At 41.3% G+C, this 16,651-nt stretch overlaps 1 protein-coding gene across 1 annotated transcript; it reads right to left on the bottom strand.

Moving 5' to 3' along the window:
- Positions 1 to 877: 877 nt before the first annotated feature.
- KLKB1 (kallikrein B1) lies at positions 878 to 16,316 on the bottom strand. Its single transcript, XM_082238242.1, has 15 exons — positions 16,248 to 16,316; positions 15,631 to 15,689; positions 14,002 to 14,161; positions 13,475 to 13,578; positions 12,361 to 12,520; positions 10,140 to 10,249; positions 9,361 to 9,517; positions 8,864 to 8,970; positions 8,583 to 8,742; positions 8,348 to 8,463; positions 5,759 to 5,933; positions 3,499 to 3,674; positions 3,175 to 3,270; positions 2,394 to 2,533; positions 878 to 1,226 (listed from the first exon to the last, which is right to left on the bottom strand). The coding sequence occupies exons 2-15, from the start codon at positions 15,686 to 15,688 to the stop codon at positions 1,071 to 1,073; spliced, it is 1,875 nt and encodes a 624-aa protein (XP_082094368.1). The 5' UTR covers position 15,689; positions 16,248 to 16,316; the 3' UTR covers positions 878 to 1,070.
- Between the last annotated feature and the right edge of the window lie 335 nt (positions 16,317 to 16,651).

The following is a 16,651-nucleotide window of genomic DNA, read 5'->3' as shown; positions in this document are numbered from 1 at the left end:
AATGAGTGGTTGCAGTGGATAATTTTTTAGGAATCTAGTGCAGCCCAGAGGAAATGTAATGCACCTATGGAACAGCTTCCCCAATGAAACTCACAGAGCACCTTTTGTGTGTGCCCCTTATTGGCATCAGGCAAATAACTTTTAATTCAACCAGGCTTTTAAAATTGTGCCTTAAATCCAGGCTGTAGGTTGTTTTATGCTGCCTCAATGTAAGAACTTTTCTTTTCTGTATTTTGTCACTGATTTGATTCTTACCCTATATTGTGTGTTTAGGATTTTGTTGCAAGCCACCCAGGAGCAATGAGGCGGTGATATAGATCCAACAGAGCAGTCAACATCAGCATCATGGTGAAATCCATGAGTCTTAAATATTGCATTTATGGCTGAAATCATACTCTACTTTGTAGTGTTATGCTTGAAAAAACTCACTGAAATGCTTAGGTGTGGACAATATCCACGTAGGATATGTCCCAGAAGAGGAGGAGGAGGAGGAGGAGGAGGAGGAGGAGGAGGAGGAGGAGGAGGAAGAGGAGGAGTTTGGATTTGATATCCCGCCTTTCACTCCCCTTCAGGAGTCTCAAAGCAGCTAACATTCTCCTTTCCCTTCCTCTCCCACAACAAACACTCTGTGAGGTGAGTGGGGCTGAGAGACTTCAAAGAAGTGTGACTGGCCCAAGGTCACCCAGCAGCTGCATGTGGAGGAGCGGAGATGCGAACCCGGTTCCCCAGATTACGAGTCTACCGCTCTTAAGCACTACACCACACCACACTACATTTGTCAAGCAGTGATTGGCTCAAGTACATTCATTCCCCTTTGTAATTTGAATACGCATCGGTCAGTTCCAATATGATCACCAGGGTGAAAGGCATTTGCCACTTTGGGGGTTATTATTTTTATTGCATGCAACAGGTCAAATGAGTTCAGTCTTTGTTTCAACCCTGCTAACTAGCCTTTTCAAAAACCACAAGTTCACAGAACCTCTCAGAGATTTCTCAGAGAATTCTAGAGCTGCTTGTCTGACATCATCTTCTGTCGTCTTCCATACGTTTAGGTCACTGGACATTTTTTTTTACAAGGCTTTTTCATGAATCCAGTCTACAAACTCAATTACATTAGTGTAAACTCCCGGGTGACCTGGACGAGCGCATCCCTCACCCCAGCTGGTAACACCAACCAAATACCAGCTTCCCTGATGTTCACATGAGAGAGGACCACCTGAATCTCCCTAGAGAGAGAGAGAGAAAAGAAACACACATATTGTCAGTATTTTGGCCATGTGAAAGTCCTGGTCTTGAATGGGACATCCAAATTAACAACTGCAATAGCAGCTCTTTTCCTGAGTATAAACAAACCACAGCAGGGGCAGAAACATACTCATTAGAGTAACGTCACCAGAACTCAAAAATAATCTGTTCGTAATCTGTTTAAATGTAAAATGGTGGTAAATCTCAAATGCATTACATGTGCTGATTTCAATCCAATAAACTTTAATATTTTTGCAATTCAAACCAAGGGTAAATAAGAGTTAATTTATGTGTGGTCTGCAGAATTGGCATTAACTAAGCACCCAAACCCATGTCATTTCTTCACATGTTCATTGTTTGATGCTACCTTTCATTTTTCAAAGGAAATGAAAATGACCTTCTTGCCAGGCAAAGGTACATGGAATGATTTTACTTTAACCCTTTAGTCAGTGCCAGCAAGTCTGCTCACTGCACCATATGTGTAATGGAGCCTTTTGTCCCGGCTCATCTACAGAGAACAATATAAATCAGGACCCACCATATTTAATAGTTACACTGGTTTCCTGAAAACTGGGACAGAAATGGCCAGTTCCACTTACACTGCTACAAGCCAAAGCAGATGTTAAAGATTAGATTTCTCAAGTCATAAGTTAGCTTGAAAAGTAAATGGAGAGAGAATAGATGGTGCAGACTGGCACATGCTTATTTCTTTAACTATTCCCAGGGAACCATGGGAGGAGAAGAAGAGAAGAAGAAGAGAAGAGTTTGGATTTGATATCCCACTTTATCACTACCCGAAGGAGTCTCAAAGAAGCTAACAATCTCCTTTCCCTTCCTCCCCCACAACAAACACTCTGTGAGGTGAGTGGGGCTGAGAGACTTCAGAGAAGTGTGACTAGCCCAAGGTCACCCAGCAGCTGTGTGTGTTGAGGAGCAGGGAATCGAACCTGGTTCACCAGATTACGATTCCACCGCTCTTAAGCACTACACCATGCTGGGAGCTGTAGTAGGAGAAACAGCAAGGGATTTCTAGCAGGATTCTCATCACCTTCATTCACCAAACTACAATTCCCAGGATACTTTGGCAATTAAACTGGTCAACATTTGTAAATTACGTAAATCCTAGGTAACACAAAGGAGGCTGTTACCTTACAAGCGTCCCTGCCACCTTCTCTGTAGCCAGCACACATCATCTTGTCAGTTATCCTGTGTTCTTGGTAGCGTGACTGGCATTCTAAATTGGATATTAGGGGGATGCGGACTTTTTGCAGGGTATCTTGTATCTCACCTACAGTGTTACAAATGATGGAAAAAGGACACAAAGCAGGAAGGGGAGAGAGATGTCAACAATGTTGCCAATTCCTCCTAGCTCAGTAATTTCCAGACTGTGTGTCGGGACTCACTAAATTGTCACAAGAAACTAGAAGCTCCCAGGAGCCTGAAATATCCACCCACCCACTATGTAGGTTGTCTGCTTTATCTGTACACATGCAGAGAATGACCGTAGATCAAGCATGCTGCATTGGCAGATGTTTGCCTTAGATGACCTTTGAGGTCCCTTCCATATCTATGATTCTATGCACATCTCTCGCATGCAACTTCCACTGGTTACAGAACTGCTCAGCCTACACATCACTGGTGTGACTCCTTTGGGGAAATCAATTTGAAAACACTAAGTGCATCATTTCTAATATCAAATTAAGGCCCCACGTATATTACACATTTAAAAGATTTATATATTTGTAGGCAGTGCAAAATTGAAAGCTTCTAGATTGTGTATCAGTGCAATTGCTACCCTATTGGTCACAGGAAACCATCCCCTCCAGAGCATGTGAGTTTTTCCCTGGCATGACTTCATCTTTTATGGATTCAGCATGATCATTTCCAAAGATAAGTATTTCACATTTCTTAGTTTTATTTTTTCAATACCTCTCTCTTTTGTGTAACCCCATCCAGTCACCCAGCAGTTGGTGAATTCTGTATTCATTCTGTCTTCAGATGGTAAGCATATAGGTTGCTGTAAAGCTGAATTTCCATTTAAAGGAAAAGTAAATAGTTAAATGTGGAGGAAAGAGAATTCACTTAAAACTACATCGCATTCCTGTAAGAATGGCAATCGTAATTTTTACTTGGTTGGAACAATAGCTGGTTAAAAGCTACTGCAGTCAAGTTACTTTAGCTTTAGTGGTAGCAATGCTGAGTTCCTTAAGATAACATTTAGGATTTTGCAGTAAACTTAAAAGTTTCACGTACCACTGAAGTTCATCGGCCTGTCCAGTTTCATTAAAGCGATGTCATATCCTGTCTCTGAATACTCATACTTAGGGTGGGCAATAATCTCTTGAACTCTGAAGAAGGGGGTATCTTCATTTATTTCTGACTGCTTCAAAATGCCAGCATAAACACGCCAAACATCTGTTACCAGAAGGCTAAGCAGAGAAACAATTTTAAAAGATCAGGCTTATTTAAAGCTTTGAATATGAGGCTGTTTTCCATTGATTTAGAAAGGCTAGCCTAAGATCCATGCCACACAGAAATCCAGCTATTTCTTTGTGCTTTAAAGCACTGTATTGTATTGCATTCTTTTCATTTCTATTCTTGTAGCAGCTAATTCTCCCCAATACTCTTTGTGCTTTTTTTGTGCCTCATAACATCTGGAAGCCATTTATAACATGTCCATGCCTTTCTTGAAGCCTCAGTAGTCTTTCCCTTCTTCTCATAACACATAAGAGCATGGCAGCACATAGCTCTGCTGGATCAGCCCTATATATTTCACATCTGGCAACCAATGCACCTATGGAAGTGCATACTCAATTCTGACCAAACTAAGCCTCCTAGAGCACAATATACACCAGGTAGGTTAGTTTGGTCAGAATTAAGTATACACTTCCAGAGTTAACACTAAATACCAGGGGTCAGCAAACTTTTTCAGCAGGGGGCTGGTCCACTGTCCCTCAGACCTTGTGGGTGGCTGGACTATTTTTTTTTTTTTTGGGGGGGGGACAAATTCCTATGCCCCACAAATAACCCAGAGATGCATTTTAAATAAAAGAACACATTCTACTCACGTAAAAACACGCTGACTCCCGGACCATCCGCAGGCCAGATTTAGAAGGCAATGGGCCAGATCCAGTCCCTGGGCCTTAGTTTGCCTACCCATGCTAATTAGATTACTTCTGGTAAATGAGACACCATAGCTGCTAGAGGACCATGAAAACTTGTGTCTCAGGCTTTTTAGACTTGTCTACCCATGTACTATCTGAAAACAAAGGGGTGCATTGGTTGCCAGGTGTGTGTGTTTTCCCCAGCCCTCCTACCCTACTATTAAGTTTTCCCACTAGCAGTCCAGTAATTTCATGTAGTCATCTCTCTAGTGAGAGGGACAGTTTTCACCAATACTGCAGGGCAGGGATGGTCCAAGATATTTTGCCACCTGAGGCAAACTATAGAATGATGCTCCACTGTCATGTTTTACTCCTATAAAAAGAGGGTTTTATCTCACATGCATTCAAGCTCATGGGAAGAAAAGCCAGGCCTACTGTACATGCACTTACTTGGCTTGTTCATTTGCAGTTTAGGAGAAGGTGCCACCAGCTCCACACATCCATAGCCAAAAATGCCCTCACAGTTTACTAACCTAAGCGCAACACCCAACACAATGGTGAGAGAGGGAGAGCAAACAAGCACAAGAGCAAGGCTAACACACACAAAGGGAAGCAGTTCACCTCACTCCTTGCATCCTGGATTAATGGGGAGGCACTCACTCAAACTACATGAGAGCAGGACTAACAACAGAAAGTGGGGAAAGCCACTCATTCCCACTTTTTCTGGAACAAGCAGCCAGAGAACAGTGGGAGTGCAGGGCAGCGACTCCATGCCATTCAGCGGGCAAGAAAGGAGGAAGAAGGAGGCTTGAGGCAAAGGTAGAGGCTCAGACAAAAGTGCCACCTCAGCTGGCTTGGAGGAAGCCCAGTGGGGGTGGGGCAGGGAAGGAGGGCAGGCAGCATCGCTAGGGGTTTGTGAGGCGTTGCAAGGGGTGCACAATGGCCAGCCACTGCATGGACACTCTATGGCCTCAGCTGTTTCTAGACTTGCTCCTGCTGCTGCTGCTGCCACCCATTCCTGGGTCTCTTCACATGGTTTTTTCCAGGCATCAGATGCCTGCAGAATTCAGCACAGAGCCGCTATTTGTGGGAAATGTGCCTTGTTGCTAGGCCACTGGTACGACTGAGAAACATCAAACATAGCATGAGGGGGCATCCATTAGCATAATGGGACTTCTCTATCCTCCCCTCACAAACATGCATGTAGCAAACCTACTCCAGGAGGTTGGGGAACCTTCCGGAACAGATGGAGGGGTGGAAGGGAGAAACCAGAAGTCCCATTGGACTAGAGGAGTTCTTCTTGCATTGGACATAACTGGATCTCACCCACTGTTTTCAAGACTCATCCCTTGCAACTTAGAAACATTTAAACAATTCAGTTTTGCTTACTTCACAGAGGTTTTACTCACTCTTCTGTACAATGGGCTGCAGTCACTATCCATTGGTCACTGATGATTGCACCACCACATAGATGACTCTGAAGAGATAACTTTGCGTGCAAACTGACTTGCCAGGGCCATTCTCCAGAAGATGAATTTGTTCCTCCAACAATCCGTCCCATTGTCACAGATTGCTTCACACATTCTAAGAAAATACTTAAATCTCAACAATGTTTTTCTAGCACAAATAGTTTTTACCTCATAGTTTTTGTTTATTGCAACAGATCACATAGGTTGATTAAAATGATAAAACTTTGAAGTTTTTAAAAATAAATTTAATGATTTTTTTAAAAAAATAAAAACTTTCTTTTATGCCCTCTCTCAAGGACTATATGTGGGCTTTTACCGCAACAGGCATGCAAGTTCAGTTACACTGAGGCAAATGAATTGACCCAAACCTCCCAATGGTCTTCTAGAATTTTGTCACCACTCTATATTTCATCACTGATACTCTGAATTAAGATTATCCAAACTCCTAACGATTCTAGTTCTCCTTGTATCCACTAGGTGCAATCTTGTGTATTTCTCAGGCCTTTGTGGGATACATTTTATTAAGACAAAAGGACTGTGTGGCCTGTAACTTACAGGCAGAAGACCAATTCAATCCCCCATGGAGTCCTTTCCCTTGTTTTCAAAGTCAAACTGGATGTGAATTTAGGAAATCAAATGCTAACCAGACATGACTTGGGACAGCCGGTCACTGACATCCTGATGCTTTCATTTTAACCAAGCAGCAGGTGTGGGACTGTCCCTTCCCACAAGGATTGGAGCAGTAGTGCAAAAGCAGAGGAGTGTTTAGTTCTTTCCCTGTTTTGTTTTTCCCCAATCCAAACTTAAACAAAGCTGCTGTCAACTCCAATAAGGAAAGTGATACGTTTTCGAAGGTGGCATGGAACTCATGATATCTAACCATTCTCAGTCTCCCTCACCAAACAGTAAGCTTCCCTATCAGAGCTAAGAGTTAAATGAAGAAACTGGAAAGGGTGAAATTTCTACTCCAGTGCAGGTATTCTCAATCAAGTTCACATATATTAGTGAAAATAAGTTATGAGTGTGCATCGTTTTAGGAAAACTGCTTGCAAAAAAATGTGCATTTGAATCAAAACTAAATGCAAAATTCATATATTAGGAGAAATGTCACCTAAATATTGATGAATTTCTATGAGGGGTTATAAATAAATAAGTGGCAAAACTGCTTTGGAAATGTGAAGAACTAAATTTCAAAATGGGAAAATAAGAAACTAAGAGAAATGGAAATTGAAAGATTTGTCCAAGCACAAATTAAGCTCTAAGAGTCCTTTGCTATGCAATCCCTTTTAAGAAGAAGAGTAAACACAAACCAGCAAACAGAAGCTGATGGGCACTTGATAGCTAGACAGAACTACCCCAGAAATGTTTGTACAGAAATGTTTGTGCAGAATGACCACAGAAGGTTCAGGGACATGAGCAGCATTTTGAACAGACAGACTCTGGTACATTAAACAGAGGAAGTATGCTTTACAAAGTTAGAAGGGATATCAGGGTATCTATCAAAAGTTGTTAATTCTGGATTATAGGCAGCTTTTGTTCCTGAACTGGGCCATACAGTCTGTTTATATAGCCTTAGGTTATTCTATATCACTATATATAAACTTACAGCAGAGCCTTGCGGATTAGAGACCTCAGAGGAGACAATATTGGGCAGATGAACAAAAATTTGTACTGTTATAGACTTGGTTGTCTCACTGGTTACTTCAGTTGGCACCAAATAGGAATTATTATGTTATGCTTACCTGTCAAATTTGCTCATATGATAAACCATTGTGTGTCAGCCATCTGTTATAATGAAATACTAAGCACTACCGCATGAAAGCCTTTGTCAAATACTATTGCGTGTCAGCTTGCAAATACCATTAATTACTGATATTTCAAACATAATAGGAGGCCAAGAAGGTATAGCAAATTTCAATAAATATTCAGCAATCATTAAAACAATATACGGGGAATAGCGAATATACAATAACGGAGAAGATAATTTTAAGGCGGCATTTTGAAAGCAAATCCGTTTTGCCTCTGGTGAGCACCCAATAACTATGCAATGTGCCTAGACTAAAATTTAATTAATTAACTGGGAACTTTAATGGCTCTTATATAGGACAAAACCTTCAACGAAGCACATAAGAGGCCCGATGGAACATACCAAAGATATCCCAAGAGAAGTGGCTGGCAGGGTGGAATAGTGCTGCGCTGCTATCATCCCAACAGCAGTGCTGCCAAAATTTAGCTGGATGGTGTGGGGGTAGGGCAGGGTGGCAGCAAGGCTGGGTGTGCATGGGCACACTGGCAGATGTGCTTGATTGGTTCCACCAGAGCACCCACACAGGTCTGCCTCAGCACGACCCTCAGCACCATTCTGGTAAGCAGCAGCCATGCCACTGCAACACTTTGCCACCAGGCCACCTGCCCCTGCTAACCCGTCTAGCATCTAGACACCCGTCTAGCTTCCACAGCCAGCCAGCCAGATGCTTTAAGAAGCCCACATACAGAAACGTTAACCACATACTTCCAACTTTGACTCACCAAGTCTGTCTTTAACCTGACACAATCTTAAAGAATAGCCAGAAACCTTTCCCGTCTCAGTCACAATTTTATTCGGTGCCCCATTGGCAGTCATTCTTAGGTAGCATTTACATTTGCTATCAAGAAAAGAAAGGAAGGCGGATTCAATTTTCGAATATTGCTCACCAAGGAAAAGTTTATGGGTAAATCTTAATATTGTGGGATGTTCGTTTGTTGATTTATTTCAGAAACTTACCCTTCTCGGTTGCACAATGTTGGGTCTGAATCGTATGTAAAAAACTGGCAGCGGACCGTGTCTGTGCAAAGTTGTTGGCATTCCTTGCTTCCTTTGACATAGTCTGCCTTCACTTGCTCCCCCAGAAAGTTTAAATTGTTGTGAGCCATAACATGACAGGCTGCCATTTTGTTTGTAACCATTGCAAACAAAATAAAATAAAAACAGTGCATTATCATGAAAAGGGCAAGGAATTCATCAATCATGAAATTGTTTTGTGGACAGCATAACTTATACATTACCTGGTGTAGCTGTCCGGCAGCTTAGGAGACTGAAACCTGACTTAACTCGTCTTTCTACAAAACTCTCCGGTGTGCCATTTATTGATTTCATCATTTGGCAAGTAAATCTAAAGCCAAAACACAAACACAAACTCATCAGTGATAGTATTGATTGCATACTGAAAGTGCTTCTAGGCCTCTTCAGCTGCATTCTGAATACATCATATCCTCTGATTCTGTAAACCAGGGTTTCCCAAACATGGGTTTCCAGCTGTTTTTGTACTACAATTCCCATCATCCCCAGCTAACACAGTCAGAGGTCAGGAATGATGGGAATTGTAGTGCTCAACAATCAGGTCAGTGGAGAAACAGGAGGCAGGCTGCCACATGCACACACCCCAGATATTCATTGACTCATCCACAAGGGCTAAGGATAAATATTTCAAAGAGATTGTTACAATTTTAAACATGTTATTAGGAAGCATGATGTCTTCAGACTACTTGATAGTAATACTCACTTTGGGTGTTTTACATCTCCGTCACTATCATAAAAGGTAAAGAATAAGCAGACTGGGTTGTAAGTGCAAATTGTTCTGCATACAAAGGCATCAGGTGTCAGAACTCTTGCAACCGTAACACCAGAAAATTCCTCCTGAAAAATGTCCATCCGACACTCTGCACAGAAAATGAATGTGTATAATCAAACACATCCATGAAATCAAGAAATACACACACATATAATATCACTTTGGTCTGAGAGTTATGGAGTCAAATTCTCCAGAATTTGTGTATTGTGACACTGTTTGACCCTTCATTCCCTGAATCCATATTCTCAACTCAGCAACAAAGCTCATTCAATGGCTTGTGCAAGTCATTATCTCTTAGCATAACTACTTCACAAGATTGTTGTGAGAATAAATTAGCAAAACAGGATAAGATTTGACTATGTTATAACTCAAATATGTTATTGGCACAATGGATAATAACCTTTACTATAACCATTCTTTTTCATAGTCACATCCACGTCATCATCTTGTGCATGTCAGAGCCCTGCAATATTTGGGGCTCAAACTGGTGCCCTCCCAATATTGTTGGACTACAACTCCCATCATCTATGACCATTGGCCATGTTGGTTGAGGCTGATGAAAGCTTGAGCCTAGCAACATCTAGAGGTCACCAGGTTGAAAATGGCTGCTGTATGGAATATATATTTATTTACACCTATGGCATTGTATCAAAACACCCTACAATATACTCTCCCTACTGTTTTCTTTTAATATATACATATTTATTTACCTGTATCGGCACCTTGACATGCCTTTAATGAGAATCCTGACATAACGCCTCTTAGATACCTTATACTGGTTGGTGTTCCCTTGGCACTATGCTTCAAGTAGCATTTATTGCTGAATGAGAAAGGAGATTTAAACTGTTAGCATGAAATAGGAACCCAGTCAAAGGAAAGGAAATAATTATCTAGCCTCAGATTGGTTGTTTTCCAAATTTGTTGCCTTCCTCTATGTTAGGCATAGGGACCCTTTTTCAGCCTGAGGGCCATGTCCCCTCAAGAACAAACTTTAGGGGTCTGCATGCCAATGGTGGGTGGGACCAGAGAAAAAGGCATTTGACGCAATTGATGTGACTCTTACCTTTGTACAATCAGCTACATTCCAACCAAACAAAAAAAATTTCTACACAGAGAGACACAGACACATCTCTCAGTCCTCAATCCAGACAAACAAAGGCATAGTTCAGGGATATAATCTAGTCAGGAAAAAACAGGCCAGGAAGCTGTAGAATGAAGCCAGGAGGGGCATGGTCAAGTGAGAGGGGCAAGCCCTGAGGAGAGCGCCAGATAGAGAGGCCTGCATTAAAGAAGCAAAATCCAGATAGTTGTATGTTTTGTTTGGTTAAATGCTTTACTAAAGGAAATGATCTAGAACCTGATCCATCTAATGAAGTGTGGAAAATAGAGGGCAACTTAAAAAAAGACCAAAGCAGGTATTAATTTTGATTGTGTGCTTCTGGATTTTAATTGTTATTAGAATAGCAATCCACAAGCATCATCCAATTAATCACACTGACAGTGCTCTGAAGGTAGATAGGTATCAGAACAATGCTGCTATAAAATATTTCAGCATGTGAAGTCACTAATAATGCTCTACTCATATGCATTCTGCTTGAAAAATGATTGCACTAGAATGTTGATCTATGTGCATCAAATTATACCAGCATACTGCTTGTCATTTTTAGGGAAATAAAAGAAACAGAGATAAATAAATGTACAAAATAAATGTATGGGGGTTCATCGTTAAGTTTTGAACAAGGAGGAGAAAAAGCAAAAGGACTTGCCATTTTCTGTAAGGCATCTTGCAAACCGATTTGAGCAAGATATTTTTTCATTTCATTAAGATTAGCGAGTAATGCAATTCCACTGCAAACAATCTGTATTTGACTCCCAAAGTGCTGGGTCATTAGCACATTTAAATCCACAGTAGAGAATACCGAAACTGACTGTTCTGAAATAGATTAATTCAGCTTGTGCTATTGCAGACAATTTAATACCATTTTATGACAACAGAAAGTACTGTTAGCTACTGCAAGAAGGATGGATTTAGGCAGCAAAAACTACTGCTAATGCAATCCTATGCATGTCTACCCAGTAGTAAGTCCAAATGAGATCAAAGGGGCTTGCTCACAGGTATACGGTTAAAGGATTTCAGCCTTAGGGTCTATACACCATGAGCCAGAGACCATAACTAATTTATATAATCTCAACATGGCCAGCACAATTTTATAAAAACTGGCAAAAATACATGATCTGTACAGGAGAGCTTGGGGAATTTTCAGCAGATCTCTAAACTCAGAGTGCAGAAATGTGAGAATTGTCTTTAAATACTTCCTTTCATTGAAATTTCCTGGTTCATTGTGTTTTATCTGGATTGAATAGTATGCCATTCTCTGGTGTGATGGTTGGCAAGCCAACAACAGGTAGGCCATTGATTGTAGCTTGTTAAGGAGCAACAAACCCACAACCCCTGGTTCCATTGGAACCTGAGAACTAATTCAAGTCATAGCAGTTTCAGAACCAACTTTAACTAGATGGGGGCAGAGGGCATGAATATCACAGCCTAATGACCACGTTTATTACCCCAGAAGTAACATAAGAAACAGTATTTATTCCCTCACACTAGTACAGGGACCTGAATCCAGGCCAAGGGCTGGCATAGCAGAAGGCTTTGATGCCATTATGTGGGGTGGGAAAATTTATGCAGCCTAAAGGCCACATTGCATGGTGGCCAAATGCCAGGGGTGGGTAATCGACAATTTGTTACCTTTAATTCTATGGGCAGATGATTGATCCTGGAGCAAACAGTCTGTGGTCCCTGTTTTCCTGCCTGGCAAAGGCATCAGAGTCATTGTAGTCCACTTGCCATATACAGAAAAACGAACTATCTGATCCATAGTACTGAGAAGTCCATTGGGTCCAATTAAAAAGCATATTGGCATTATTTACCGGAAATGTGCATCGTGAAATGAAGCTGTGGTGTATGTGAAAAAATGACAGTGATTCTCATTGGTGCATCTTTTTTGGCAGTGGACATAGCTTTCTTCAGTGGTTATATTGTAGTTTTCTCCTCGCATATCCAACCCTTCATGGACTTCCTTGCTGCAAGCTGGAGAGGGGCAGAAGGACAACAGCAATCTGCAAATGCAGATGAACACCAATAGCAAGGCATCTAGAGGCATCTCTCTCTCCCAGCAACCAGGCATCAGTGCCGTACCCCAAGACCCACACTGCTCCGTTTCAACAGTAAGCTTGAGAGGCAGAGGTCCAGACTTCAAGGGCAACTCCTAGATGCCAGTACTAGTCCCAAGGGCCAATCCCAATGCATCACACCTTATAAAGCCCAGGACCCAGATCCAACTTCTTAGTTACGTGGTCTTCCACTGAGCTGACAGCCTGTTCCCCCTAGATCTCAGAACTTGACAGCCTGGGAAGCAGATCCTACTCAGGCAGGGCAGCAATTCACATGTATAGCAGTAGTAGTAGTATTTCACAGTGGGATTTCCTTCTGAGTAAAGATGCATAGGAGCAGATCCTTATTTCCCCCACCCCACCAGGGGCCAAAGTTGAGAAGTAGATGGTCCTAGCTATTTGTCAATCACCTGATGTCTCATTGATGTCAAGATTTTGCTTGCATGGTTTGAAATCATACCATGAAAGCAAAGGCACGGTGCTTTGCAAGCCCATTCGTCTGGTCATTGGCTCTTGCATGGGCCAGTGCATAGTGCTTTGCAAGCCCAGGGATCAAATGATTGTTGACACTTGCAGACCCCAGTGCACAGGACTTTGCAGGCACCACTGATTAGCTGACTGCCACTGCCTGAAAACCCCCTTTCAGCCAAGCCATGTCCCTACCTGCCCCATGTGTGACATCAGATATAGGGTACCAGGTGTAGGGCAGATGGGGAGGCCTGGAGGGGGGAATTGGGCCTTCAAGCTGGAGGTTCCCCACCACTGATGTAGACAACACTGAGCTTGATGGCTCAATAGTCTGACTTGGTATAAGGCTGCTTCCTATGTCCCTTTGGCTACTTTGTAGGGTCTCTGAACCAGCAGACCTTACCAGTGACTCCAGGGCATTGTTTCCGGGAATGTCCAGAGATTACCCCTTTGGTGGGTATCCTTGGCAACGCTTGAGTATCAGTCTCTTTCAGGAAGCATGCAAACCTGACATTAAAGAAAGGAGAAGAGAAACAGATTATAGAATCATAGAATCAAAGAATTGGAAAGGACCCCTTCATTTATAGCGTGCATTTATTTTTCTTCCCCTTTATCTAGCTATTTATTTATAGTGTGGATTTCTGAACTATGCAGAAAGAAAAAAAGAAACCCCCTCCCTGGGTAAAAACAAACAAAATGAACCACCAACCGTCCCCTCCTAAAACTGTCCCCTGCCGTTGAAATTCAATTACACCCAGCTTGGGATAGGAGGTACCTGTCTTGTTCGAGTATATTATTTCATTTTATAATGTATACAAATGAGAAAGAGCAATTATAAAAGCAGACAAAGGTTAATGTCACTTGTATATGTATGCCACTAAATGAATGAACAAATAAACAAACAAATCAGAGATGTAATGTGAATGTTACCTTCCAATATCTTTCACCCAGTCTCCTGGAAAGTAGGAAAATAATAGACACTTTGGGTGATACGTGCACACCATTTGGCAGTAGTCTGCATTGGGAGCATAAACCTTAGAGATATCTCCTCCTTGAAAATATGTGTTTTCGTAGATTTCAGACACACATTCTGAGGCACAAAAATGCAAAATGTTAGCGTATGTTCATGGTACATAGTTGTTGCTGTTTTCCAAAGCAGGGGTAGATAGGCAGAAGATGGCTGATGTTAGGCTTCTAGTTGCTATTAAAAGCTTTTGCCATAGTCCTTTTTGCAATATTTTGCTTATTTCTGGTTGCATTTTATGTGTGTGTTTTTTAAAAACGAGTGAGGGTATTTTGCACATTTTGTGCATTTTCTGAGCTCATTTTCAAATTGCATGGTTTGGAGAATGGCAAAATCCAGCGGACTGTTTTGTTACGTTTCTGTACAGTGGGTCAGGGAATGCAAACCGATTTTGTCAGCATCAAAGTGTGGAACAAATGAAATCCGCAAGCATCCCTACTTCAGCCACCCAGCCACTTTCAACCCCTGCACTTCAAGTTCTTTCCGTCCCATTGACCCTTTTCATTTATAAACCAGCTTTACGTTCATGAGTTCCTATGAAGAACACAGGAAGTTAAAAACCATAGTCCCACCGAGCAAACAGAAACCCTTGCACCAATGGGATGCATCACACTGTGCTATTTTTAACACAACCCTATTTGTTAACCTCTACAAAACTACAGTTCCTGTTGCTCCTTTCTGAGTTTTTATAAAAATCGCACCCTCCTCTATTTCATGCACAAAGACCTACTGAACTGGCAGTTAAATTTTATTTCAATGCTGGCAACAGAACAGCATCTGCCCCCAAAGTTGACAAGTTAACTTACTGGTGCGTACCCTCCAAGTGTCCAGACTTTCCTGGGGCATTCCCAGAATTGCCAAAACCATTCCAGCTTCTGATTTGATCCTGGAATGTCCCATTTTCCCCTCCAGCACTGTCACTGTTGGAAACTTTCCTAATCACAAATGGCCTGTTTCTTTTTTTCTTTTTTAAGTAGAGGGCAATTGAGTGTTTTAATCTACTGTAATTGCTCAAACCTAAATTCTCCAGTACAGTGGTAACTCGGGTTACATACGCTTCAGATTACAGACTCCGCTAACCCAGAAATAGTACCTCAGGTTAAGGACTTTGCTTCAGGATGAGAACAGAAATTGTGCTCAGGCGATGCGGCAGCAGCAGGAGGCCCTATTAGCTAAAGTGGTGCTTCAGGTTAAGAACAGTTTCAGGTTAAGAACAGACCTCCGGAACGAATTAAGTACTTAACCCAAGGTACCACTGTATAAATTTAACACTGTCCAGCAAAATTGTGAGAGAGGCACCATTAGTCACCACTGAAACCCCAGCTTCCTCTGGAAAAAAGCATTGGAGGATGCAAAATATTTTGAAATTTGCTACCCTAGAATTAATAATTCAGAGTATTTGGATTTCCTCCAGTATTATTTGTTAGATAAACTATTACCGTTCCATATTTTATTTTCTGAGCTTGGTCCGATAATGTCATTTAGGTATATCTTTACAAATATTCACATACAAAAAGCAATCTAGAGGTACTTACTGCTAGAGACTGAAGAAATTAACAGAATGAAAGAACATGTTTGTGAAATCCATGCCATCCTAAAAAAAAAATGCAATAAAATATTCAATGTCCATTTTAAAAGTGTGCTATAAGGAGGGATTTCTCAAAAGCTCACATTTCCAAGGTCTCAGAAGGAGTTTAACCAAATGGGCATCAAAAGTTGTCATTAACATTGCTCAGTAATTTCAAAAAGTATAGTGCTTTTATTATATAAAGATGAATAATTTTTGTTCCCATCTGTTTAAACTATCAGCTAAGATTTATTATAATGAGTTACTGCAGTTAGTGCTGTACTTTTATATCAGCCCATTGGTTGATTAAATACCGCAACTTTAGTTAGATTTTTTTTTTAAGCATGCGTCTAACATTAACAAAGCCTGATTTCTGACAAAAAAATTTAACAATTTTTAATGTATGTTGTAAGCTATCCAGACTGCCTAGGGAAACCCAGCCAGAGGTATGGGTTTTTTATTATTATTATTATTACTACTACTACTACTACTACTACTACTACTTTTGATTTGCTCCCAGCTATCTAATATAAGCTCTGCAGTAGATGTATATTTTATTTGAAAGCAATAAAGGAAATTCATTACCTGGAGATAGTTGCTGCACTTGTAACTTTTCTTTCTGAACAAATGCAATTTGCAGTACCCAAAAATGGGGTGGAGAGGGGGAAATGTACACATTCCACTTGTGATAAGTCGAGCTGCCTCTGCCAATGTTTATCTGCCTGTGATATTTACTTTTGAGGAAAGCTCACACAGTAAATACTGCTTCTGCCTTCTTGAAAGTGATTCTCATCTGACGTAAGCTGACCGGTGACACTGGAGGGTTTTTTTTTCTTTTCTGAAAAATGTCATTTTCTCTCATTTATATGAGTTAAGCCATCTGGTGTTTACTATGGGTACTACATTGCATTGGAGCAGGAACCGGCAAGCCACTCTAGTATCCCTGCCAAGAAAACTCCATGGACAAAGACAACAGGCATATGAGTGCC

Source organism: Podarcis vaucheri (genome assembly GCF_965113315.1).
Source record: "Podarcis vaucheri genome assembly, chromosome: 9".
NCBI lineage: Eukaryota > Metazoa > Chordata > Lepidosauria > Squamata > Lacertidae > Podarcis > Podarcis vaucheri.
Note: the sequence above shows the minus strand (reverse complement) of the source record. Positions and strands in the feature narration are given on the sequence as shown.